Source organism: Centropristis striata, chromosome 6, assembly GCF_030273125.1.
Source record: "Centropristis striata isolate RG_2023a ecotype Rhode Island chromosome 6, C.striata_1.0, whole genome shotgun sequence".
NCBI classification, from domain to species: domain Eukaryota; kingdom Metazoa; phylum Chordata; class Actinopteri; order Perciformes; family Serranidae; genus Centropristis; species Centropristis striata.
Genome location: NC_081522.1, coordinates 33152257 through 33178189, shown reverse-complemented (window position 1 = coordinate 33178189; position 25933 = coordinate 33152257). Strand labels below are relative to the sequence as shown.

The 25933-nt window shown below is 36.6% G+C and overlaps 2 protein-coding genes across 2 annotated transcripts in view; both read right to left on the bottom strand.

Moving 5' to 3' along the window:
• Positions 1–11377, bottom strand: part of far1 (fatty acyl CoA reductase 1) — a 32574-nt gene extending 21197 nt beyond the window's left edge. The window contains exons 1-2 of the mRNA XM_059334750.1: positions 11092–11377; positions 344–459 (exon numbers count right to left, since the gene is read on the bottom strand). Of these exons, the coding sequence (XP_059190733.1) occupies positions 344–415 (72 nt within the window). The 5' untranslated portion in view covers positions 416–459; positions 11092–11377. The remainder of the gene's footprint in view (positions 1–343; positions 460–11091) is intronic.
• Positions 11378–16671: 5294 nt separating this feature from the next.
• The window catches only part of dkk3b (dickkopf WNT signaling pathway inhibitor 3b), a 28346-nt gene continuing 19084 nt past the window's right edge, over positions 16672–25933 (bottom strand). Inside the window, exons 5-8 of the mRNA XM_059335783.1 lie at positions 20993–21085; positions 19355–19499; positions 18115–18265; positions 16672–16879 (exon numbers count right to left, since the gene is read on the bottom strand). Of these exons, the coding sequence (XP_059191766.1) occupies positions 16855–16879; positions 18115–18265; positions 19355–19499; positions 20993–21085 (414 nt within the window). The 3' untranslated portion in view covers positions 16672–16854. The remainder of the gene's footprint in view (positions 16880–18114; positions 18266–19354; positions 19500–20992; positions 21086–25933) is intronic.

Sequence of the window (25933 nt, the reverse complement as noted above, 5' to 3'; positions counted from 1 at the left end):
TTTTGACAGAAATATCACAATTTTAAGCATTGTTTTGGTTACTTTTTCGAGAGGAAACTCTCAAAACCTCTGATCTGTCGTAGGACTGTTGGAAAAGTAAAAATTTCGACAATAATGCCTGTTTTGAATTTTTTGGCGATCTTTAAAAGAAAACATACATTTCATAGGGTTCAGAGAGGTTTTAAACTCCACAACACAACTCAGCATCCAGAAAAAAAGTGTCAAAGTGATGTGACTGTTGGGAAATTTGCATTGTTCCTGCTTCGCAGTATAGTGTGAAATGAAGTTTAGCAACTACCTGTGTAACATTAACTGAAACTGCATTGGTGTACTCCAACTTTACCTTGCCCATGAAGCCTGTTGCTCCAGTGATCAGCACAGTTTTCCCTGCATAGTATTCTGGGATGTTCACCATGATGGCTGCAGTCCTGTTCAGTGAGCTCCTCAACACCACTCCACCTGCACAGACAGGATAGAAATTTAATAATAAAGAAGGCAGACAAAAGGGAGGATCACAACATTGAGACCGGTCTCATGCCTGAACTTGCTCCGTGAGGCGTTTCCAAAGTGAACCTAAACAAGCACTTTTAACAGGAAGTCAGTATTGTTTAGTTTAAGTTGGAAGTCTTGGGCAGACAGCTCGGGGGTTTTCATAACAGATGAATTGGCATAACAGGTGGATTGGTGTACAATTCAGTCACAACATGGTGGGCACATATGAAAGGCTGCAGTTAGAAGAAGCACTTGTGGCCACTTACAACAACAACTACAGAGGAAGAGGCGTCTATAAAGAAAAGGGAAGTGGGTCAGCTTGGCAATATGGCAAAAAAATGACCACAATATATTTTTTCAGCTTTTTCAGCATCTGTACTGAAAACTAAAGAAAGTAGAGATTAGTTCAATATTTTATTAACATACGAAGTAAATAAATGAAATAAGATTAACATAGAAAAATAAAAAAAACAATTTTTACGAAACACTACAACAAATGTAGAAAAATACAAAATAACACAGTGAACTACGTTAGTCCTGAGTGTTTTTGCAGGTAAGCAAGACCCAGCATTAAACAGGTTTGTTGTTGTTCGAAATCCCGCACTGTTAATGTTTTGCTAACTTGTTTACTGAACTAAGTTCCATTCAGTAATATCGTGTTTCTCTGCAAGTTTTCATGTCCTACGCTATTGTGAATGCACCAGGGCCGTTCCGACACTACTGAATGCACCATACCTGTGTGTGAATTGCCGTGCTGTGAATGTTAGTGTTCTCTCGATAAAGCGGAGGATAGATTGTAATTTCCTTTGCTCTTTCCCAACATTCACCCGTACCTCCCTGGTTTATTGCTCCAAGTCATGGCTGGAATCTATTTCGCTGCCCTCAGCTCCAAGTTCAGTCTTTCTGTTTCTTTCTCCGGCAACTTACAAAACAGCAGTTGAGCAGGAAAAGGTTGTTGTCACGCACATTTTGGACATGTTTGATCGAGTAAATACGCTCACAGCTGATCACCGTAATTGACCTGAAATTTATCACGATCACTAATCGCGATCATATAATCGCCCAGGCCTAGTGTCAGCATTGCTCCACTGTTGTAGTGTATGCAAATGGAAACATATTGAAAATGGTAATGTACATTCAAAGGCATCACCCAGACAAGCTGGGTTTCACTGGGATGAAATAAAACAAAAAAAATCTAACCAGAGCTCGGAACTGCATGTTGATAGTGAGTATAAAACTCCCTGAAGTTTAGCAGTAAATATTGATACCACTATCATCTCGTAACATGCATGGGTAATCATTTCGACCTTTGCAAGTATACATAGTGGGAAAGATAAATTATCCCAAAAAGGCCTGCAACTAACACTATGTTATTCTATTTTATTTTAAGTCTATTTTATTTACTGTTTCAATTGTAGTTATTTTTGTTGTTTTATTTATCTAGGATATTTTAATATTCTTTTTCCACATTTCAATTCCAATGTTAAATATTCTTAAGAACTAAAAGTTGCTTGCTCTTAAAACAGCATCAACAATAGCATCATTCATTTTCTGATGCGATATATTGTCATAAAAAATTGGACCAATGTCAGATAACTGGGGGGGGGGGGGTGATATTTTCTGATTTCACAAGAGAATCAAAATATGTTATTGTCATGAAACATGTGATTTACAGCCCTATTATCTCGGTTCAACTTTGGACTTTAATAAAAGGCAAATAAAGCTAAAACCAACAAGTGAATAATAATACTTACAGACTTTAAAGCTTTAAACCAATTTGGCTTCTCATTAAAAAGTGGAGAAGGAAGTTAGGGCGTAAGTGTATATTTAGACCATATTTATTTTGATTTTGAGAATAATTACCTTTTTAAAAGATAAAAAAGTAAAGGTCCATGGCAACTCTTAACCCTCCCATTCTGTTCGTTTCTCAGGAGCAGCAATAAAGTTTGTGGGTCAACTTGACCTGGGGCATGTTTAATTATCCAAAAATGTCAGAAACCAAAAAAATCCCAATTGACATTTGTTTATATTTCATGATTAACTCCATTACTAACCATCTCAATCAAAATCAATAAATATTTGGTGTAATGGTGTTCTTTACCTCTCACAGATCATGATTCAATGAGGATAATTCACTCGTTTTTCATAAAAAATGCATGTTAAAACTTTTTTTATGAACACTGGACAGACCTACATATAAAACAATAGTTTAACTTGACATTGATTTTCTAAATTATTCTATTTTACATTTTTAAATATTGTCTTTTTATGAAAAAATACTTAACTATTTCTAAAAAGATTTTTAAACTTAAATATGGGTCAATGTGATCCGCAACATAACAGTAGGGGTTAATGAACTTCTCATAGTGCTTAAGCTTTGAACAGCATGGTCCGGTATAGAAACTGTGTAATTGTTTAGGAAGCAATAAGTGAAAGAGGCCATCATTGGATTATTTTGTGCTGCTCCACACTATGCTTACACCTGCTCAGGCTCCAGCCAATGCTGCAGATGTACAGTTTGCTGCATACTATCCTGTGCCAAGTATGCCTGTCAGACTCTGACTATAGCAATGCTGCAGACAGAAGGCAGCTTACGCATGTACTCATACAAGTTGAAAAGGAAAAATAATGACTCACAAATGAGCCATTGCATTAATTATTTTTAAAGCATTTCCTAAGGGCACTTCTGTGGTAATATACTTACATTATGGGACTGCATGCAGAGCTGCAGACACACAGTATCCTACTGTTCCAGGGATGATACAAACACTAATTTATAGCTTTCCTCTCAGCCACATAGAATCTGGAGCAGTAATGCTGCCACAACCAGGCTTGACGCTGAGGGTGATGCACTTTTGAACATCAGCTTACACTAAAACAACATTAAGTATGCTAATTGAAAAGACAATTTTCATCAGAACACTGTTTGTTTCATAGTCCCTCACATGGCTTCTGGTAAACCCCAGCCCAGTTTCTCCGCTATTCAGAACTTACACATATCATGAGGCTCCTTTTGGAGCAATGGAAAAGGAAAAAATAAAATGCCTTAAATAAAACATACAAGAAACCCTATTCTCTTTTACAATAATTAATTAAAATATGCAATGATTATGGAGAAAAAGTGCTCCAGACTATTACCAGACTCTATGTTTTTATATTAATGTTAGTCACTACAGCAGGCATTTTGAGATTAAAACACTCCAGAAACCCACTGCATTTCAGCAGGAACAGTGCAAAGCAGCATAACATTGACGAATAGACTGTACTGAAAGTAGTTTATATTGTTGGATATGTTATGTAAACAATAATAAATAGGTCGGTATAGGAGACTGAAATGAAAATTAAGCTTGTCCTTTGCATTCTTTTTTTTTTGACATCGTTGTCCTAACACTTACAAAACTTACTGTTTGTCATTCGTGTGTTTCATAAGTGGATATTGCAAGAAAATGTTGCATGTGAAGAAGTCTTTGAAGGAGGTCACCTAACATATATATTACTTACACATCTATTTACAAGTTACCGTGGCTTACCACAAATTCTGCTTGGTACGACAGGGCCCAGTGCTTGGAAGAATGTAAGCAAACACAGGGGGAGAAGGAGGACTCAGGGCTAGGCTAAAGCTAGCGCCTCATTAGATATCACTACCCAGCATTTTCCTGGCCCATGTATGCTCCCTTATGAACAAAAAGGATTAATTGTGGCTGCAATCATCAATCATGGATATGGATATGCATATGGTTATGGGCTGCAGCATTATGACTTTCACCACGATACAGCAAGTACTTGAAATACCTCACACCCCTAGTAAAACAAAACCGTCATCCAATGACACTACCAGCCAGAGAAAGTGTGTTCAGTGAGGGTGTGTGCTGTCCTGCATAACCGGTTATCAACATACTGTCAGTTCAAACAACCACAGACATTTACATCCCACTGCTCAATCATTGTGTTTTACACTGAACACACCAGTAATACCTCAGACAGGGTGAGACTAACACAAATTAGACTAATCAGGCCTATTCCAACCTCCAATCAGTTGTTTAGGAATGAGCTAATGCTTCATTTCACCATAAGCAGCACAATTAGTACACACCATATTAAGAGTTTTATGCAGTCATCTACTTTTGTGACGACAAAGTTTGTAGTATTTAGTAGGGATGGGCGTTTGGAAGAAACCTGCCAACTCGAGCAACTATAATGTTAACGATCACTTAATCGCTATGTTTTTTATACATCAGTATGGGCAAATAAAAGGTATATATACACAGTACTGTGCAAAAGCCTGTTTTGATAACGGATGCTTTTATTTTGAAAGGAAAGAAAAGAGACTTCCTGTCAATCGTAAAACTAACTCAAGTGAGATTAAACTAAGAAAACGTCAAGGAGTTCAATGTTTTCGCCCCCGAAGAGGCATGAGGTTAGTTTTCACAGTAATCTTGCATATTTAAGTGTATTTTGTGTTAGAATAAGTTTTGGATAAAATTAAACTCAGTAATTCATGCTAGCAAGGTTTGATACAGTAAGCTAGTTTTGCTCAAATTAATATTCTTGTATTTCTGTGTATTAAAATTGTTATTGCAGCTTTCAGTTTGCAAACTGTAGCTTTATCTAACTTAATGCTCAACTCATTGGCTTATTGATGTACGGCCGCAGAACTGAACGCTCGGCTGTGTTAGAGTTCAGTGAGTACTGATAAAATTAAAAAAATACAGACTGATTTTAAATTCCACGTGATCGACCAAATTCTTAACGACCATTAATCAATCATAGATGAATTATTCCCATCCCTAGTATTTGGGCTTCTTGTAATAGACGTGTGTCCAATATCGTTTCAAGCAGGACATTTTCAAATGCCAGAAAACAATCTAGAGTGACAACAAGGCTGCAAAACATGAACCCCAACACAAGCAAGGGTGGACAACATATTTGGCTGGGGTGAAGTACTACAGTTACTAACTTAGGTAATGTTATATTTATTGGCAGGACTGTACAGAGGCTCATGTTTCCTCATGCTGCATTGTCTGCAGATTGAGTGTGACCATATTTGAAATAACAAATAAGATGAAGCCATAAACCAAGGGAAAAGTGGACACAAATGGATTTTGTCCTAAAGAAGTTCTGCAAAAGATATCTTGGTGCACGAAGCAGTTGTCCTGTTTATGTCACTGCATTTCTCTGCACACTGGAGTCAGCCATGCAGATCTAGGGCGAAGACAACAGATAAAAGCAGCTTTCTCCTCTGCAGTATTCCCTAAACAAAGAACCTGACTTTCTCCTATAAGGGTGTCCTTGAAAGCGGATCAGCCAAGACTGAAAAACTAAAATCTTGTCTGCATGCTAAGAAACAAAAAGCTCTGTAATGTGAAGCCTGAGCCCACCGTGCCGTGGCCTTTGACGATGCGACTGTAACAGAGTTACTGTAGCTTACAGAAAGACAGACAGGCAGCAAGTTGATCCCTGATTCCAATCTGCACTTTGAATAATTGACCAGACACAGTAGAATGCACCTGTGGCTGAGATTAAATAGTTTACAGACAGATGAAATGTTTGATAATGTGAAAACCAACTGCCAGTTTTAGCTTGTCACAAAGACATCCACTAAATCTCCATATAAAAAAAAAACACACACACAAGACTTAGTTTTCATCTCCTCTACTTGGGTTAGCCAATCCTCTATCAACACAAGTCCAACACCCACAGTTAAGATATTTACCCAGCATGTGAAAAGGAACAATGACTATAATTACATGCACAAATATTATAGGTTTTGCCCTTATTTAAACAAAAGACCATAGGCCTCAGTCACCAATATCTTCTTTTATTATTATTTGTCCTGTAGAAATTCGGATTCATGAAGGTTTTCTTAGACTGCAGACTTTGTTTTTTAATCTCATTGCCTCACACATTAAAAGGGTGTAGCAGTTGAACTTTAATAACATAAGTAAACACCCAGCCAATCCCCATAAACAGAGAGAGCAGTGCCGTGTGCACAGTCACACGCAGAAATTCAAAAAGTTGACAGAGTTAAGTCAAGAATTCCCCAATGAAAGTCTGAAAAAGGTGAAGCATTCAACTCAAATCAAATAGACACTAAAAATGTTATTCTATCTAAATCCCACAATATTATACAATTATAGAAACTGAATTCCTCTTGCACTCATGTGTACATGCTGAAGTACAAAAAAAGGAAATGAGATACATCAAAATCTTCTAGAAAAATGCACATGTGGGCCTTGCAAACTGTCGGCTAGTTGGTTTGTGTACAACAACCACAGCAACACACGGAGCTGACCGTAAACAGGAAAGAGTGCCCATGATGCAAATTACAGTAAAAATTCTGAATGGGATGTATGCATGTGCAACGAATGCTCCTAAAACTAGAGTAAGTTCGGCATACACTATTACTTCTTCTGCCGTGATCTCAGAATTAGCAATGAAGTAACCACCAGCTCTGGTTGAGTTGCCACAGCAACTGATTCGGAGAACCTAACCTGCTCGCGAGCAGGTTTTTTTTCCAACAGACTCTGGGTTTCTCGCCATCTCCTCCGTCTTTCAGAGACAGGAGATGGCGAGAAACCCAGACACGCCGTTTCATTTCCTCATTGATTCAAAGCACTGAAACACATACATCAGCAGGTTACTGTGTGTCACAATCACAATCCCGTTTGGTATTAGTTTGTTACTCAGTGACTATGTAAGGTTTACGCTTTTTTTGCACATCTGTCATGTATTTAAACCGTCAAATCTGACTCGGGCCCTTTACACACTCGAGTTAATATGCAGGTTTTCTATAAAAACCCTTATCTTTTCCCATCTCCTAACTCTTACTAATCCTGAAGCAGCTCGCTGCAGTTATGTGGTGTCCCTTTCTTAAGTTTAAACAAAATACAAGAGCTGGTGTTCTGAAACATTGTGTGAAATGAAACAACAGGTGTCCTGGTAAGCAAGAGGAATTTTAACAGCTTTTTGGGGGGGTAAAGAAATCCCATTTCAAAGGATATTGTCAGATCATCGTTATCAGAAATTCTTTTTTAAAAAAGAAAGATTTTTTCTTTTCCCCATATCGCCCACCCCTACCTGGCACTGAAACATCTACTGCACATTGAAATAGCCACTGAATTATATTTACTTACATCAGTCAATTATGAAATTAGCCATTAGTCTGATAAACTTCAGTCCTACCCGTTTGAACTATGTTCTTATATTTCATCTTCAGCTGCTTCTACTTCTGCCTTACTACTAAATGAGTAAAGTTTAGGTTCAATATCATTTAGCCAGTTTTCACATGTAACATTATACTTGTGATTTAATCTGAAATAAATACATTCTCTCTCCTTTGCAACTTCAACCGTAATACTTTTTTTTCTAAAAATGTGTTCCAATTTACCAAATGTTAAAGTGAGGTTTTTCAATTCAACCATTTGTTTTAGCTGTTGCCATGGTGAATTGTAATATGACCGCTCCATTAATGCTGCCTTTCTATAGTAGTGGTGCACAAGCGTAACTCAGAGTGAACCTACTCTGAGTTGATTGAACTAACTCAAATCAGCCTTTCTGGAACCAGAAACTCAGAGTTTCCTATCTGAGGGTAAATCAACTCAGAGTTCAGGGTTAGACTGGAGACTTAGGGTCCTTGAGTGTTGCCATGTTGGTCATTTACAGCCTGCAAATCCTGTAGTTCTATACGGCCTGTGTATTATAGCAGAATCCTTCAGTAACCCGTGATTTACACAGGCAAGTATGCAAACAGGTAGTTAAAAAGCAAGTAAATCTCCAGCCTTAGAATGAATTATTTAAAATTCAAATTGTTAACAGTTAACTTATTAAGCTCCCCATTTAGAATAATGTTGTGCATGTAAACAGTCAATGTCAGACCATGGTCATAGACATATACACAAGCAACACAGAGCCCAAGGTGTTTCTGTCTTTAAACAACCTGCTTATTATTCAGTTTGGGAAACACCAACTTCCTGCTTGTGGTTATGTTACAACACAGCCCATTCGGAGGGGGCTTGTATGAACTGGTTTGTCAGGTGAAATCACCCAACGAAGTTAAAACAATACATGTGGAATGTCATGCATGAGACTATCAACAACGACAGGAAAAGTAAGTAGTGAAAGACCTCATACTCTAGAGTAGGGAGAGCTGCTGGGGTTTATGAAGCATTTATGCACTCATGGTTTAGGAATTCTGTGTAATCAGAAAGAAAAACTGCTCATATCATTTCATAATACATCAGGAATATCTCTGGAAAAGATTAAACATTTAAAATTTGCTATTAATACTGATAAGGGCACCATTTCCCCCTTTCAACTCCCAAACTGTCCTGGAATTAAGTGTTCTCGTCATTTTAACTTTTTTCTCTAACTTAATGATTTGGATTATTAAATTCGAGAAAAAAGTTGAAATACAATGTTGAGAAAAAAAGTTGAAATACAATGATGAGAAAATATGGATATAATAATATAATGAGTGGTGGAAGAAGTAATCAGATCCCTTACTTGAGTAAAAGTACTAATACCACACTGTAAAATTACTCCACTACAAGTAAAAGTCCTGCATTCAAAACTTACTGAAGTAAAAGTGCCAAAATATCAGCTTCGAAATGTACTTAAAGTATCAAAAGTAAAAGTACTCGTTATGCAGAATGAACCCACTTAGATTGTTTTAAATATTCTGAAAATATTATTAGTTTATTATATTTGATGCATTTATGTATGCAGCGTTTCAATTTTGCAAAGATGAAGCTCATTTTAACTACTTAATATACTGTTATAAGCTTTAATTAAAAAAATGCCTAATAACTTTAAATTGATCATGTTGATTTTAATTCTCGACCTGAAAAGTAACTAAAGCTATCAGCTAAATGCAGTGAAAAAAAGTTCAATATTTGCCTCAAAATGTAGTGGAGTAGAAGTATAAAGTTACATAAAATGGAAATACTCAAGTACCTCAAAATTGTACTTAAGTACAGTACTTGAGTAAATGCATTTAGTTACATTCCACCACTGGATATAACACAATATGTCTAAAAAATTCACATAAATGACATAAAAGCAGATTTTCCCTGTCGTGAAAAAATGTGTCACAAGAGATCAGAGCAGGCAAAACAGAGTGAAACCAGACTCCCAACAGTCACAAACGAAGTCAAGGGATCCCGTGATTCTGGTTACACACAGCTGCCTCACATCATTACTACTCACCACTCACTGTCCCTTCTGCACAGCATGAGACGCTTACAGTTAAACCCATGTCGACTGATCTGATCACTGTAACATTAAAGCCCGGGAGTAAATTAACCCTCTGGAGTCCATCTATTTACTGAAAATTACATGCTTTATTTACAGTAATAACCTTATTAACATATAATACGTAGACAAGCTGAGAAAGCCAGTTGAGAGTGCAATCATAGGAGCTTTCACAGTGTGCAATTTATGTTTCAAGACCATTTTTAAAATGTGAATTGGCTTTCTACAATGAAAACAATGACAATGACACCTGTGTCTTGTGTTTGTATTTTGGGTTCCTGGCAGCTTTATACTTTGTTAATGCCTTGAATTAAAAGTGCTACCAGATCAATCCTCTTACAAGTGCCTAAACAAACTGCTAACTGTTGGAGGGGCGCCGCCAGTCACCCTCGGGGGAGAAAAAAAAACAATAATTTTCGATGCCCATTGTCGCCCTCCCTTAATGTTCTGTCTTGAAAATAATAAATATTAACAAAATAAAGAAACAATGACATTTTCTCACTTGTGGTGCTGAGTCACGTGACCTATGGTCATTGCCTTGCCCCCCTTTTGATGGTCAGATCTCTGTCACAGAGGTCAGATCACATCAAGTGACAGACAGGTTATGTTTTGATATATCTTGCAAGATGAAACGGCCGTCAAAGCTCTCCAGTGCGCAGTATCGAAAGAGAAGAAAAGAGGAGGAGAAGTCCCAATATAAAGGTAACGTTATGTCATCTTTTTTAAACTTTCACTGTCACTTTCATCATCTCTCTTGTCTCTAACTTTGTTAGTGGTCTCCAGCTGTGCTTCTTTGCGAATTTACTAAGTAAGTTAATAATTACATAGACAGACAGTTGTAAATAAGCTAAAATAAAGGTTTTGAATGCTTAAATATCATCTTTGCCTTTAAATGTGCCCCTCTGATTAAACACTGGCCCCTCCTTGGCCCCCACAGTAAAATTGGTCTAGAACCGCCACTGACCAATGGGTCTCGCCTTGGGCACCCCAATGGGCTCGAGCCGGCCCTGCTCGTACAAGTGCCCAAACAAACTGCTAACGGTTGGGTGGAAAAAATGACAACCGTTGGAGATTTTTGTTAGCCCAACGGTCGCTGGGGGTCGCAGTTTGAGGGGGAAATATGAGGAGAAATGCCCACGAAGTATATCTGCGTATATCTTCGACCAGCACTACATGTGTTCCCAGCAGCCGCCCTCCCTCCTCTTGGTGCATCTCTTCCTCCACGGTGTCACACGTTGAGCAGCCTGTCACACCACCAGTTAGCGTTCTGAAAAACCGGTAATGAGCGCCTCGGTTCAACGGCTACGGGGCACAAACGGCTAGTGGACGTACGTTGAAAGGTGTACGTACCTGAAATGTCGACGCTTCCCTGATTCCTGAACTTAGGAGTGTGTTGTGTTGTGCGGCGGAGCCAGCAAAGTGTGCAGCTTCTAGCGACGGAGTGGAGACTCAGCAGGAAGCAGCAGACTGGGCGGATAAATGTACCGCCGTGACGTCAGCGGGACCGCGATCTCCGCCACAGATAGTGGAAAGAGAGGTCTCACTCCTCCGTGTTTCACTCCACGTCTTGGTAAAAAAAAAACACGTCTTCCTTCTGGGAGTCCAAGGTACGGAAGAGGATTAGGGCCAGGTTGGAGAAAAAATACTAAGTTCGAGAAAAAAAAGTGGAAATGACGAGAATAAAGTCGAAATACAATGTCGAGGAAAAAGTCGAAATACATATCGTCACCCAGTTAAAAAATAATCGCCTAAGTCATTTTTTGTCAAAATTGTTTTTTTTTTGTCTAAATCATCTCCTCGTGACGCCGGCCACCTATAGTAAAATCGCCTACATCCTCAGTTGATCCCCCTTTCTATTTGTCACTTTCAATAAAGCATGAAAAATGCCAAAAAATAATCTTAAAAAAAAAAACATCCTCAGTTGATCAGATCATGTGATTTTACCCCTTTAAGATCATCACTTCTTTGACAATTTGCCACATTCATAGGAATCAGATAAGAACCCAGCAAAGAAGAGCTAGAGGGAAATTGTTTAGTTATCAGTTTAGTTTATCAGTGTTTTATTGTTGACACTAATATTGGTAACACTTTACTCTAAGGTGTCTACATAAGAGTGACATGAGCGTGTCATAAACATGACATGGGATGTGTCATTAACATTAATGACACTTTGAAGTAACATTAATGCTCATGGTACTTGTCATGTCATGTTTCTGACAGGCTTGTGTAACTCTTATGTAGACACCTTCAAAATAAAGTGTTACCATATCTTGCTTAAGTCACAAAGGCATGTTCAAAAAAATTGCCTAAGTCATTTATTTCTCTTAAGTTACATAATTTACACAATGTTATTACTATGCCAATAGCCATCCTTTGTTACATCCTTTTTGAGTGAAATGATCAATAAATGTAATACGTTACATTTTTGGGGAAGTTTTGAAAAAGTTGAGAAAATGAGTTAGGCGATAATTTATACAGGGTGACGATGTGTAAAAATAATAATAATTAAAAAAATATAAAAATACGTAATATATATGATATAATCAGTGGTGGAAGAAGTACTCAGATCCCTTCCTTATGTAAAAGTACTAATGCCATTCTGTGAAATTACTCCACTAGCCTACAAGTAAAAGTCCTGCATTCAAAACGTAGGTAAAAGTGCAAAAGTATCAGATTGTTTTATATGTTCCAAATATAGTATTAGATTATTTGTATTTATGCAATAATGTAAGCGTTTAATTTTGTAAAGACAGGGCTCATTTTAACGACTTAATTTACTGTTATGATGGTTCATTTAAAAATACACTACGGGTCAAAAGTTTTAGAACACACCAACTTTTCCAGAATTTAATTGAAAATTATGCAGTTTAATGTCTCAGTGTACTCTGAAATGAATGCACATTTGCAACATTTAAAATTCTTTATTAAGCATGATAGTGTTTTGAAAGTAACCAAAAAGATTCAAAATCACATTTTATGTTGGACTAAAGGACTAAAAAAAGACACGAAATGACCAAAAAAAGACACAAAATGACCAAAAAAAAGACACAAAATGACTTACAAAGACATGAAAAGAATTCAAAAATGGACAAAATTGCCCAAGACTCCATAGAGTTGTTAACCCATTTCTTGTTCCCTGAAAAAGGCCTACTTGTATAATTCTGAAATGTACATTATTTTTCAGTTTTGGTTAACCTTACCTTTTTTTATTTACCTCTGGCAGTTCACCACTTACCTTTGTACCCTTTCAAGCTGTTCATTTGACTTGAACTGCTTGAATTTCAATAAAAAACTGGCAAAATTGGGGTGTTCTAAAACTTTTGACCAGTAGTGTATGTCTAATCACTTTTAATCAATCATGTTTTTTTAATGTTAAATCTCGACATGAAAAGTAACTAAAGCTGTCAGCTAAATGTAGTGGAGGAAAAAGTACAATATTTGCCTCAGCATTCAGTGAAGTAGAAGTATAAAGTTACATAAAATGGAAATACTCAAGTAAAGTACAAGCACCTCCAAATTGTACTTAAGCACAGTACTGGTTTTCATACAGAGGAAAGCAGCACATCTTGGGGATAACCCACCTCCATGATGGGTTTCAACATAAAATAGCCCTGTATGATTCAATCAGGACCTTTTACCACCATGTCACTCACATAAAAACCTTTAGGCTGAGCTGTGTGTAACTTGTTGGATACATTTGTTAAATTCTGATTTGAGTCTCAAACAACTGCCCCTCCAACTTCGTCCCACAGGTGTCAGTATGCAGCGGTCATAACAGAGGAGCAGGATCTTTGAGTTTTCCACTGGAAAAATATTTTGCATGTAAGCAAATTATTTCAAATTCAAATTGAATATCTATTCAAAAAAAAAAAAAAAATGTCTCAGATAAGAAACAAGATTATAAAAACGGTTTTAAGTGCAAAACTGAAATCTAAAAGAAAACGAAAATCTGAATCTGGAACATTTGAATTAAAAATCTATGGTAAATTCAAATGCAAGTCAATAACCCCTTTTATAGAGTTGTACTATTTGTGTGAGTGTGTGTGTGACTGAGAGAGATCATACAAGTCTGCACTACAGTCATGTGGCTCTCATCTTCATCCTAAATATTTCCTTCACGTGTCTCCATTACTTGGTGTATATGTGTGTTATTTCTCATCTTAAGGTCCTGACACACACAGTAGAGACAAAAGGCTGCTCTCTAGTGGTCACTGCTGGGTTTTGCTGCAGTCCTTATTCTTTCCAGCAAGACTAGGCTAGTACATGGCTTCACAGCAGTGGTGGAAGAAGTATTCAGATCCCTTACTTTAGTAAAAGTACTAATACCACACTGGGAAATTACTCCACTACAAGTAAAAGTCCTGCATTCAAAACTTACTAAAGAAAAAGTACAAAAGTTTCAGCATCAAAATCTATTTAAAGTGTCAAAAGTAAAAGTACTCGTTATGCAGAATGGACCCACTCAGATTTTTATATATTCCAAATATATTATTGGGTTATTATTTTTTCATGCATTTCTGCAAGCAGCATTTTACTATTGTCAGGGTAAGGCTAATTTTAACAACTTAATATATTGCTATCTGGTACAATGTATTAACATGCACAATCATTTTAAATTGATCATATTTTTTCATGTTAAATCTTAAACCTGTAAAGTAACCGGTAACTGTAGCTGGCAGCTAAAAGTAGTGGAGTAAAAAGTACAATATTTGCCCCTAAAATGTAGTGAAGAAAAAAATGTCTAATCACTTTTACTTGTATCAAAAGTAAAAATACATGCAGAATGGGCCCACTCAGATTGTTTTGTATATTCTAAATATATTATTACATTATTTGTATTGATTTATGTATGCATTTATGTAACCAGCCTTTTAACTACTTAAGTAAAATGCTGTTATGAGGTTTAATTGAAAAAGAAAAGGATTCTTTATGTCAAATCTCGACCTGAAAAGTAACTAAAGCTGTCAGCTAAATGCAGTGGAGTAAAAATTACAATATTTACCCCTAAATATAGTGGAGTAGAAGTATAAAGTAACATAAAAATAAAAATACTCAAGTAAAGTTCATAAAGCATAAAGTGCCTCAAAATTGTACTTAAGTACAGTACTTGAGTACTTAGTTACATTCCACCACTGGTCAAAGGTCAGAGGGTACAGTCTGTAAAGCCCTTTGAGGCAAATCTGTGATTTGTGATTCTGGGCTATGTAAATAAAATTTACTTGACTTTTCTTGTCATGCCTGTAAAGTTATGCTGAATACTATGATGTCTTTGTACTTCCTGTTTTATTTTGTAATCCCTGTGTTTCCTTATTGTCTTTGGTTTTGCTTCCTGTGTACATGCCCCAGCCTGCCTGATAAGTTTGACCCCTGTCTTGTTATCTGTGTATTTACCCTGTAGTGGCTATTAGTAAGATAGTCCTTTCACTTTTAACACAAAGGGCCACTCATGCACCAGATCGATCAGGATGAACTCAGGCAAAAAGAAGTCCATTGTCCAGGCAGGATCCACGTTTTGCTTAATTCTATTTCCAGTTCAAAGCAAACAAACCTTAATGCTGCCTTTCTTTACTCTGGTAAAAAAAATACTTTGTCCCTTCTGGTGCATTACCTGTCACTACCACCTGCTACCTTTATCAATGCCCAATACCTGTTTGCTCTGGTGCTCGGTGCCCCTAGTGTACACAAAAATAAATAAAAAAATAAACAATAGTAAAATAATAATCAAACTAATGAAATAGCTCCCACATACCCTGTGTGTTCATTCCATCATACTCGTTCATGACCAGTCTCTGTATGGATCGACCAGGCGGCAACCTCCAGGTTTGAGCCGGGAGGCTAACCAGGAAGTTCCTTGAGCTGCATTCTACCAGAAAATCCCAGCAGGGGGGCGCTGACTGCTGCTGCAGAAGCATGTGGGTCCATTCATTTTAATGCAAAATGAGAAAACTTATCACTAAAATGTATTAGCTCAGAATTTTTTTAGGACAACACTATGCTCTCAATCGCTAGTAAAAAATCCCCTTCAAGACAATTTGATGTTAATAGTGTAAATAATGGGCCCCATTTAGAAGAAAATAGAAGATAAAGAATCATATGATTTGGGGCGTGGCTACCTTTGATTGACAGGTCACCAACAAGACGAGCGTCATCGGGAGAGAAGCAGAACAATGCGTATCCACGGCAACGTGTTAATAAAGTTTGGTCTCATAGCTTTGACCCTTTTACTGTATTTTCACTTAATGACAGTTTATTTAAACTTTTTGTTCTGTGAAAATGTCTTGTTCTGCGTTTGGTTGGACCAACAGACACTCCAAGGAGTCGCTGTTCATTTTTCTTAGTAACATACATTTTGTTTTTGTTTTTTGCTAGCCAAAACTAACATCCCAGTAAATGCTACAGCTAATGCTAACATGAATTAGCAGCGGCTTCTCTCAGTCAGGTTGAGGTGTAGAGAGGCGTGTAGATCAGATCCCTCCTGTAGATCATCGCTCCTCCACAGTCCAAATATGGTCAGCTCCCCGTATCGGAAACAAGATGGCGACGAGTGTAACAATGAACTCAATGCCTCCAACGGGCCACAAACCAATGGGTGACATCACAATTACTACATCCATTATTTATTTACAGTGCCTTTTGTTTTTTTAATTTTGTCTTTTTGCCCTTTGGATACCTTTGCCTAGCTGACTGCCTTACCGTGTACTCATCTAAACTTAGTAAGACTTGTTTGAACTGAATTGTTCTACATTGTCTGAGTTGTGTGTTTTGAGTCCCTCTGGTGGTTTGATGTTTCCTAATTTTGAAAGAGCAAAGCTTAATGGAGGATTTGCATTAGTTAACTGACCTACAACTGACTTCATCCCTCACTCAGTCATTGTCAGTCTGCGGTCCATCCGAAGTAGAAATTAAGCTGATGTGTCAATATTGAATCCATGAATCCCACAATAATGTTTATTTGTTTCATTATATATAATACACATTGGTTGTAAGGCACAAGTAATACAGTGCAAGTTCTTTTACAAAGTCTTTATCAGCAGGTTGGCCATTCTTTGGTGAATGCTCAGTAAGGATACTGGTGTAGCTCTTGGACAACGGTTAACTTCCCCTCCATCAGTATTAGCCTCCACAAACAGATCCACGTCTGTGTGAGGGGGAAAAAGAAGAGTTTTAGATAAACAAGATATTTACATTAAGTTCTATTCTATTCCTGAACACATAACTAAGCTCTGTTGCTATCAGAAGTTGTATGATATATGTTACAAATCTACAATAGTAAGATTTTACTTCAGTCCAACAAACAAAAAGTAAAAGTATTTGTTATGCAGAATGGACCCACTCAGATTTTTATATATTCCAAATATATTATTGGGTTATTATTTTTTCATGCATTTCTGCAAGCAGCATTTTACTATTGTCAGGGTAAGGCTAATTTTAACAATTTAATATAATGCTATTTGGTACAATGTATTAACATGCACAAGCATTTTAAATTGATCATATTTTTCATGTTGAATCTTAAACCTGTAAAGTAACTGGTAACTGAAGCTGGCAGCTAAAGGTAGGGGAGTAAAAAGTACAATATTTGCCCCTAAAATGTGAACCTGGTCTCACAGGAATCCGTGGAATAGCCACGGATTCGCTTAACTCAAAATCCGTGGAGTAGCCACGGAATAACTCAAATTTCCGTGAAACTGACACGGATTTCGCTACAATGCAAGTTAATGACAGTCACATCCCGTGGCTATTCCATGGATATTTTTTCCTTTTGGTTTGTTCCAAGTCACGTGACTTTTAAGGTCCCGGCGGTCAGAACAAAAAACATGAAAAAATCAATATTTTGACTTGGATGGATGGATTTTGATCACATTTCTAGCAAGAAATATATGTTTTATTTTCCAAATATTCACTCAGTGAATGTACATAATCACTTTGTATGTTGCAATAGCCACGGGATATGACTGTCATTAACTTGCATTGTAGCGAAATCCGTGTCAGTTTCACGGAAATTTGAGTGATTCCATGGCTATTCCACGGATTTTGAGTTAAGCAAATCCGTGGCTATTTCACGGATTCCTGTGAGACCATGTTGTAAAATGTAGTGAAGAAAAAATGTCTAATCACTTTTAATTGTATCAAAAGTAAAAATACTTGCAGAATGGACCCACTCAGATTGTTTTGTATATTTTAAATATATTATTACATTATTTGTATTGATTTATGTATGCATTTACGTAAGCAGCGTTTTAATGAACAGGGTTTATTTGAACTACTTAAGTAAAATACTGTTATGAGGTTTAATTGAAAAAGAAAAGGATTCTTTATGTCAAACTTTTGCATTATGACACTTCCTCTTAGATGTAGATTATTTGTTCTCACCCGTGAGGTTGACACTGGAGGTCGTGGTCACAGGGGCAGTGGTCCCGGGGACCCTCCTGGTCCCAGGCCAACATGTCCATCAGCAGGTTGGGGTGGCTCAGACATTTCTCCCCCTTCTGTGGTTTGGGATTACACACTGGAAACAACAGCTCTGGAGGAAAACGGCAAAGAGAAAAATAATAGACATCATTTACATCATACCACATTAGGCCTTCTGTATTTTTTTTTTAGATAAGACAAGATAAGATATGACTTTATTTATCCCCCAGTGGGGAAATTTAGTTGTCACAGCAGCTCAAGATACAGACACATAGATTTAATAAATATTGTACTTTTTACTCCACTTCATTTAGCTGACAGCTTTAGATTTAAAAAAAACATCATACATTTAAAGTGATGAGACATTTAAAAAAAAATTAAACCTCATTACAGTATATTAAGTAGTTAAAAGTAGCCTTATCTTTTCAAATTGATACGCTGTTAACATAAATGCATCAATAATAACTAAATTAAATAATGAAAATAATTAAATATTATAACAGTATATTAAGTAATTCATTGAGCCATGTCTTTACAAAATTAAAACACTGCTTCCATAAAAGAATCAATACAAATAATCTAATAATATATTTAGAATATATAAAACAGTCTGAGTGGATCCATTCTGCATAATGAGTACTTTTACTTTTGTTACTTTAAGTACATTTTGATGCTAATACTTTTGTACTTTTACTTCAGTAAGTTTTGAATGCAGGACTTTTACTTGTAGTGGAGGAATTTCACAGTGTGGTATTAGTACTTTTACTGAAGTAAGGGATCTGAATACTTACTCCACCACTGATTATATTATTATATACATATTTTTTTATATGTAAACATATTCGTTTATATACAATAACTTTTTTTCTCGACGTATTTCGACTTTTTTCATTACCAAATTTAATGATCCGTAGGAAGAGGATAAGGACCAGGTTGGAGAAAGAAAAAAAATCATGAAGTTCGAGAAAAAAGTTGAAATTACACATATTTTCAGGACAGTTTGTGAATTGAAAGGGGAAATGGTACCTTTATCAGTATTAATAGCAAATTTTAAGTGTTAAATATTTACTTTCTTTCTTACCTTACTCAAGTAAGGGATCTAAATACTTCTTCCACCACTGTTTCTATTTATTGAAATAAAACAACAAAAAACAAATTTATAAATAATAGCAGTAGGAAAGTGTGTAAACTGTATGTTCACCTCGCTGGAAGGCGCAGCAGAGGTCTGGATTGCAGTCACTCTGACCCTGACAGATGGTCCCCTCTGTTCCTTTGGTGGCGTTGACTGTACACTGGCCCCACACACACATCTGATCAGAGCAGCACTCCTCGTCTTTAGTGCAGGGCTGAACGGGGACACACATTCACATATGCAAACAAATAAAGCACACAATTAAAAGGCACTATGTGTAGCTTTTTAGCATTGACATATTTATAACATTTGATCTATTAATGCTGCTTTACTGTACAGGATTAATACTTGAGCTGACAATTTTTTAAATATTTGCATTGTGTTGATAATCCGTGACTTTATATTGGTTAGAGTGGTATCCTCTGAGGTTCATTTCTCAACTCAACTTTATTTGTAAAGCACTTTAAAACAACCACAGCCGCAACAAAGTGCTGTACATAAACAAACAGAACAAGAACAGTAAAATAAATAAAACAGGAATAAACACCAAAATAAATAGTTTCATTGCTTAAAAAAAAAAAAAAAAGCAAACGATAAAACACTACAAACAAGAGCAGAGTCTCATGTGTGGTTGAAAGCCAAGGAATAAAAATATTTGTCATTCTGCAGCAGTGGGTCAAATTAGGGGGCTGCTTCACAGAACATAGGGAGATTTTTTTTAACCACCAGGGGTCACTGTCTATCTTAAATTGCCAACAGGCTGCAATGATTTTCATGGTACAAGTTGCAAGGTTGGGTCAACTGAAGTGGTTAGCACTCTCACCTCACAGCAAGAGGGTCTCCGGTTCGTTTCTGTCCTGTGGCTCTTCTGTTTGGGGTTTGCATGTTCTCCCCGTGTCAGCGTGAATGTTTCCGTCACCACCAGTTGCTAATGTATTCTATTTTGTAGGCCAGTTGACGCTTTGGCATCAGCAGCATATTAATGATGTTTTTTGCAGCCCGTTTTATCATCTTAACCCTCAACCTGCAATATTTAAAATCTATAAGTCCTGCAGCTTTATTGAATTTGCACAACCATGGCTAGAAGTGGGAACAACTCAAACATGCCCTTGTGCAGAATAACATAGTTAGAATGACAGAAATCATAACAAAATATTTAAAAAGTTGAGTTTCTCTGATAAAATATTTTTTTAAACTTGGAATAAAATGGAATTTATAAATACAACACTTTTTAGAGTGCCCACAAGTTTGATGAATGTGGCGTCTACACATGCAATACATATTGAAGTATTGTCATATTTCCAGCCTCTCCTGTCCTCTCCTCTCGGCTCTGTGTAAACAGATTTTCAGTGAATATTTGTCACGTGACTCAGCAGAACCGATCATGGCTTCACAGTGTCACTGAGGAGCAGAATTTAATGTTTTTAACAGGATCTAGTTAGTGCAACACTTTATTTTTGGACACATTTTAAATGACAGGTGTATAATAAAGTGATTCTCACAGAAATATCACAATTTTAAGCTTCAATTTGCTTAAGCTTTCACTTTTTTTAATGGTGGCTAAAATGTTTGTCACAGTTTTCACTCGCGACTAGCAGCCTCTTTCACATTGAACAGGCATTAGATTCACTGTTAGGATGGTTAAACTGATCAGTGTAGCTTTAACGAAACAAATCACCACATAAAGAACAACAAACTGAATCCCACCATATCTGTCGGTATGCAGGGGAGGCACTTGGAGTTCCCAATCTCATACAGGCAGTACTTCAGCTCACCACAGTCCTCGTCCACCATGCATTCCTGAGAGATAACAAGAGGTACAGTCAGTGTAAGAGCACAGGAATAAATGCACTCTGACAGACTGGGTCACACTAGAATCACTGCAAACCATCACCTTCTGTCTTGTTGTTGTATAGAAACAGAAATGACTAAACTTTACTTTAACTATTTATTATACTGCAGTTTTAACATTCCACACTACCAAAAGGCACTCAACCAAATGTAATTATGGTTTACATTTTACTGTATCACAGTAACCAATTGTCCATTACACCTCCATCTAATGCAGGGGTCTCAAACTCAAATTACCTGGGGGCCAAAAAAAGACACAAAATTACAAAAAAAGACACAAAATGACTGAAAAAACACTAAATTACAAAAAAAAAGACTCAAAATGACAAAAAAAAGACACAAAATGACAAAAAAAAGACACACAATGATAAAAAAGTCACAAAATGACCAAAAAAAGACACAAAATGACCAAAAAAGACACAAAATGACAAAAAAAGACACAGAATGACCAAAAAAAGACACAAAATTACCAAAAAAAGTTACTAAGTACATTTACTCAAGTACTGTACTTAAGTACAATTTTGAGGTACTTCTACTTTACTTGATTATTTTCAATTTATGTAACTTTATACTTCACTACTTTTTAGAGGCAAATATTGTACTTTTTACTCCACTACATTAAGCTGACAGCTTTAGTTACTTTACAGGTGAAAATTTAACATAAAAATACATTTGAAGTGAAACCGACCAAAACCCTCATAACAGTGTATTAAGTAGTTAAAACACCGCTTACATAAATGCATCATTGCATCAAATAAACATTTTGATGCTGATACTGTTGTACTTTTACAGTAAGTTTTGAATGCAGGACTTTTACTTGTAGTGGAGTAATTCAACAGTGTGGTATTAGTACTTTTACTTCAGTAATAGATCCGAATACTTCTTCTAACACTTCCAAAACAGCGCCAAGAACAGTATATGTGAACTTATTTTTCATTTGTATCCTTGTGCTGCCTCTAAGAAATCAGCATAGAAACAGAGCAATGTCCCTGAACTCGTGCGTTTCTGAGGCTGGCTGGACATCTAAGTCAGTGAGCCAATCAAAAGCCCTGACAGCAGAATCTATATGTTATAACTGTGCCTCTGACGTTGAAACTTTCCTTCTGCTCAGTCCCACTTCATCTATTTATTTTCCATAATATAAGATATAATTAGGAGAACCAAGGGACACTAGAAGCTACAAGTACAGATAACCTACAATTATTCTAATAAATGCCAGATGACTACAGCTGTTATTAGTCTCATAGGCCCTGAACTTTTAAAATGACAAAAAGAATGCATATGTCCATTTAAAATTACAACTCGAATTATATTTTATGTTAAATAAAAGTCCAGTCTAGTCTGGCCTAGTGGTGAAGAATCAGGCTTGTAACCAGAAGATTGCCGATTCTAGTCCAAAGACTGACAGCTCGCTGTTTCAGTATGTGCGTGTGTGCAAAACGTAATCTTAATCTTAAAAAACAAAAAGTTTTGTTGAGAAATCCACAACACTTGCAGTTACCTCACTAGACATCCTTAAGGGAAAGACAATAGGCATGTTTCCACTGAGTACTTTTTGGAAAGTTCCCATACAGGTACTTTTGTAGCGGCTAACCAACGGAGTTCCAATGTGACAACAGACCAATGCGACCAAGTGGTGTTGCCAACTTAGCAACTTTGTCTATAATTAAGCGACTATTCAGGCCCCTCTACTGACTCTTTTTCAAAAAAGGCGCCGAGCGACAAATGTAGCGACTTTTTCTGGTGTTATTGGAGACTTTTGGGGACTTGTTCCTACTCTTCTTAATGAGTAGCAGGCACTGTCCCAAAGCACTCACAAGCGGCCCAGTCCTCCCGCAGCAGTCTCTCCCAGCTGCAGTCAGAGCAGGAGATGTTAACCCCTCAGCGTCTAGTTTGGACCAGTCTGCAAATGAATCATGCATGCGCTAAATCGCCTCCTCTACCGTATCCAATCAGCGTCGACTAGTTAGTAGCGGCTCAGAAAGTAGCTACCCAAGGCAGGTACTTTCTGAGCCGCTAACTGGTGGAGCTGGGCGGATCTTGGGCGGATCCTCTCTCCCAAGCCACACCCATTGCAGCTCACTACAGGGAAAAGTACCTAAGGGAAATGCGCCTAATGGTTGTGAGGGTCAATGCAACCAGTGGTGAACCAATCAGACTTGAAGGCAGCAGAATTGAAGAAATAGAGCCCTTTACCAACTTGGGTATCATTGAGTATCATTGGCAAAAAAAGAAAGACACAGATGGGAAGACGGGGCCCAGTTGGGTGAATAATCCATTCTTGGAAAAGATCACCAACAGTCATCTATAATCAACAACTACCAGCAGCAGACAGAACGGAAGAAGACGGAAATATATCAGACATGCAATACATAAACAGTGTTAAACACCAGAACAGCTGGCAGACATCAAGAGACTGTGATTCACCCAGGGAAGAAGTATTCAGATCTCTTACTTAAGTAAAAGTACTAATACCACACTGTGAAATTACTCCACTACAAGTAAAAGTCCTGCATTCAAAACTTACTGAAGTAAAAGTACAAAAGTATCAGCATCAAAATGTACTTAAAGTATCAAAAGTAAAAGTACTTGTTATGCAGAATGGACCCCCTCAGACTGTTTTATATATTCTAAATCTATTTTTAGATAATTATTATTGATACATTTATGTAAGCAGCATTAAATTTGATTAAGATAGATCTTATTTTAACTACTTAATATACTGTTATGAGGTTTAATAAAAAACAACAACAAGTCAAATCACTTTAAATGTTTTTTTTAGGTCTAATCTTGAGCCTGAAAAGTAACTAAAGCTGCCAGCTAAATGTAGTGGAGTAAAAGTATAAAGTTACATAAAATGGAAATACTCAAGTAAAGTACAAGTACCTCAAAATTCTACTTAAGTACAGTACTTGAGTAAATATATCTAGTATCAAATAAAACAGGAAGTCAATGACTGAGAACTCTTGAGGTCCCAGGAGAGTTGAAAGAAAACTGAACAGCTTTAGGTGACTGTTAGAAACTAAGAAAACTTATTAACATTTCTTTAAAGTGCTGCTGAGTCAACAGACTTCACTGTGACTTCTTTATGTGTAACACAAGTGTGACTCCATGTAGAGGGTGAGATTTCTACAAAGTTAGTCATTTTAGGAGAGCAGACCTTTTCCTGCTTGGCTTGCAGGCTTACTTGCCTCCCTGGCATTTTTTCCAGCAGCGAGCTCTATTAAAATAACCACTTTCTGCACAGCTGCCAGGAAAGCAAAAAGATCAAAACCACTGTTGTAAAGTCAAAACCGGCCAAACAGGCAGCAAACAGGAATAATGATCCTAATCCAAGCTGGCCTCCTGTTGGCAAAGATTGTGAAAAAGTATATGGTATATGGTTTCCTGGATGAGCTCATTCTTTATAAAACAAGCTGAGACAACAGAGCCTCAGTTTCAGCAAGAGCTCCACCTCTCTGTCTCTTTATACAGACATCATGAATATTTACAGAACTGAGGGGAAAATATGAATGGAGTTTGTTTATGTGTCTGGGACTGAGAATTTACAAAGTCCAATCTAGAACAAAATTATTGTCTTATTGACTTTAGTCCTGATAGGGAGTAGAGGAGACAGAAGGAAATGTTTCATAGCCTATACTTGCTTTTCATGATCGTAAATAAAACTGGCCTAGTTTCTTTCTCCCCACTGTCGCGATCCATGGACAGAAAACGGGAAACGGGGAAGAGAAGTGAAGGGAAAGGATATGAGCAGAGTCCGTACACCTTTTCCAAGGTAAAATTCAAGCACTTTCAAGGGCCATTTTCAAGCTTTTCCAGCATCTTACAGCTGTGGTAAATTACATATTTCTTCGAAATACATACATACTGAAAATGATTATTTTACCTTTTCGTTTCAGGTTCTCCAACTAATTATATTTCTATTCTACAGGATTTTGCTGTTAAAGAAATGAAAGATACAATTTTAAGCACTTTATCCAAAATTCAAGCACTTTTCAAACCTTGAAAACACAACATTAAAATTCAAGCATTTTCAAGGGTTTCAAGCACCTGTACGTCACATCCCTGTGCTGATTTTAACAGAGAATATTTTATAAATTATAGAAATATATATATATATATATATATATATATAGTAGTATATAGCAGTAAAGTGCATATGTACAGTAATATTAATATATATATATATATAAGGGTCAATGACGTGATCTAACCCATTGTCAGTTGGTGTAACCAGTAATTTTTTTCATAAAAATCTGATATCTATATGTATATACAGGAAAATTAAAGTGAACTAAAATGAGAAAAAAATGCAATCCACGTTGATATTGCAATATTATGGTACATAACAAATTTTACATAATTTGTCAAAAAAATGGTTGTTTTTAGAATATGTTCTGCCCAATATTGACAAAATGTGTAAATGTAAAAATACTCAAAAATATGTTTTTTTAAATTAAGTAATTATATGTATAAGTCCAATTAAATACACTGTAGGTGGAAAAAGTATTTCATATTTATCATTCTTTTGTGGTTACACCATTTGACTTCTTGCCAACCCTTATTTGTCACTGACCCATAAATGTAATGTAAATAGATACAATAGTTTTTTTTTTAAATATACTATTATTATCTTAGCATTGCAACTAAGTCTTCAATATGGAAAGTAACTAAGTACATTTACTCAAGTACTGTTCTTAAGTACAATTTTGAGGTACTTGTACTTTACTTGAGTATTTCCATTTATTGTAGCTTAATACTTCTACTTCACTACATTTTAAAGGGGTACTGTACTTT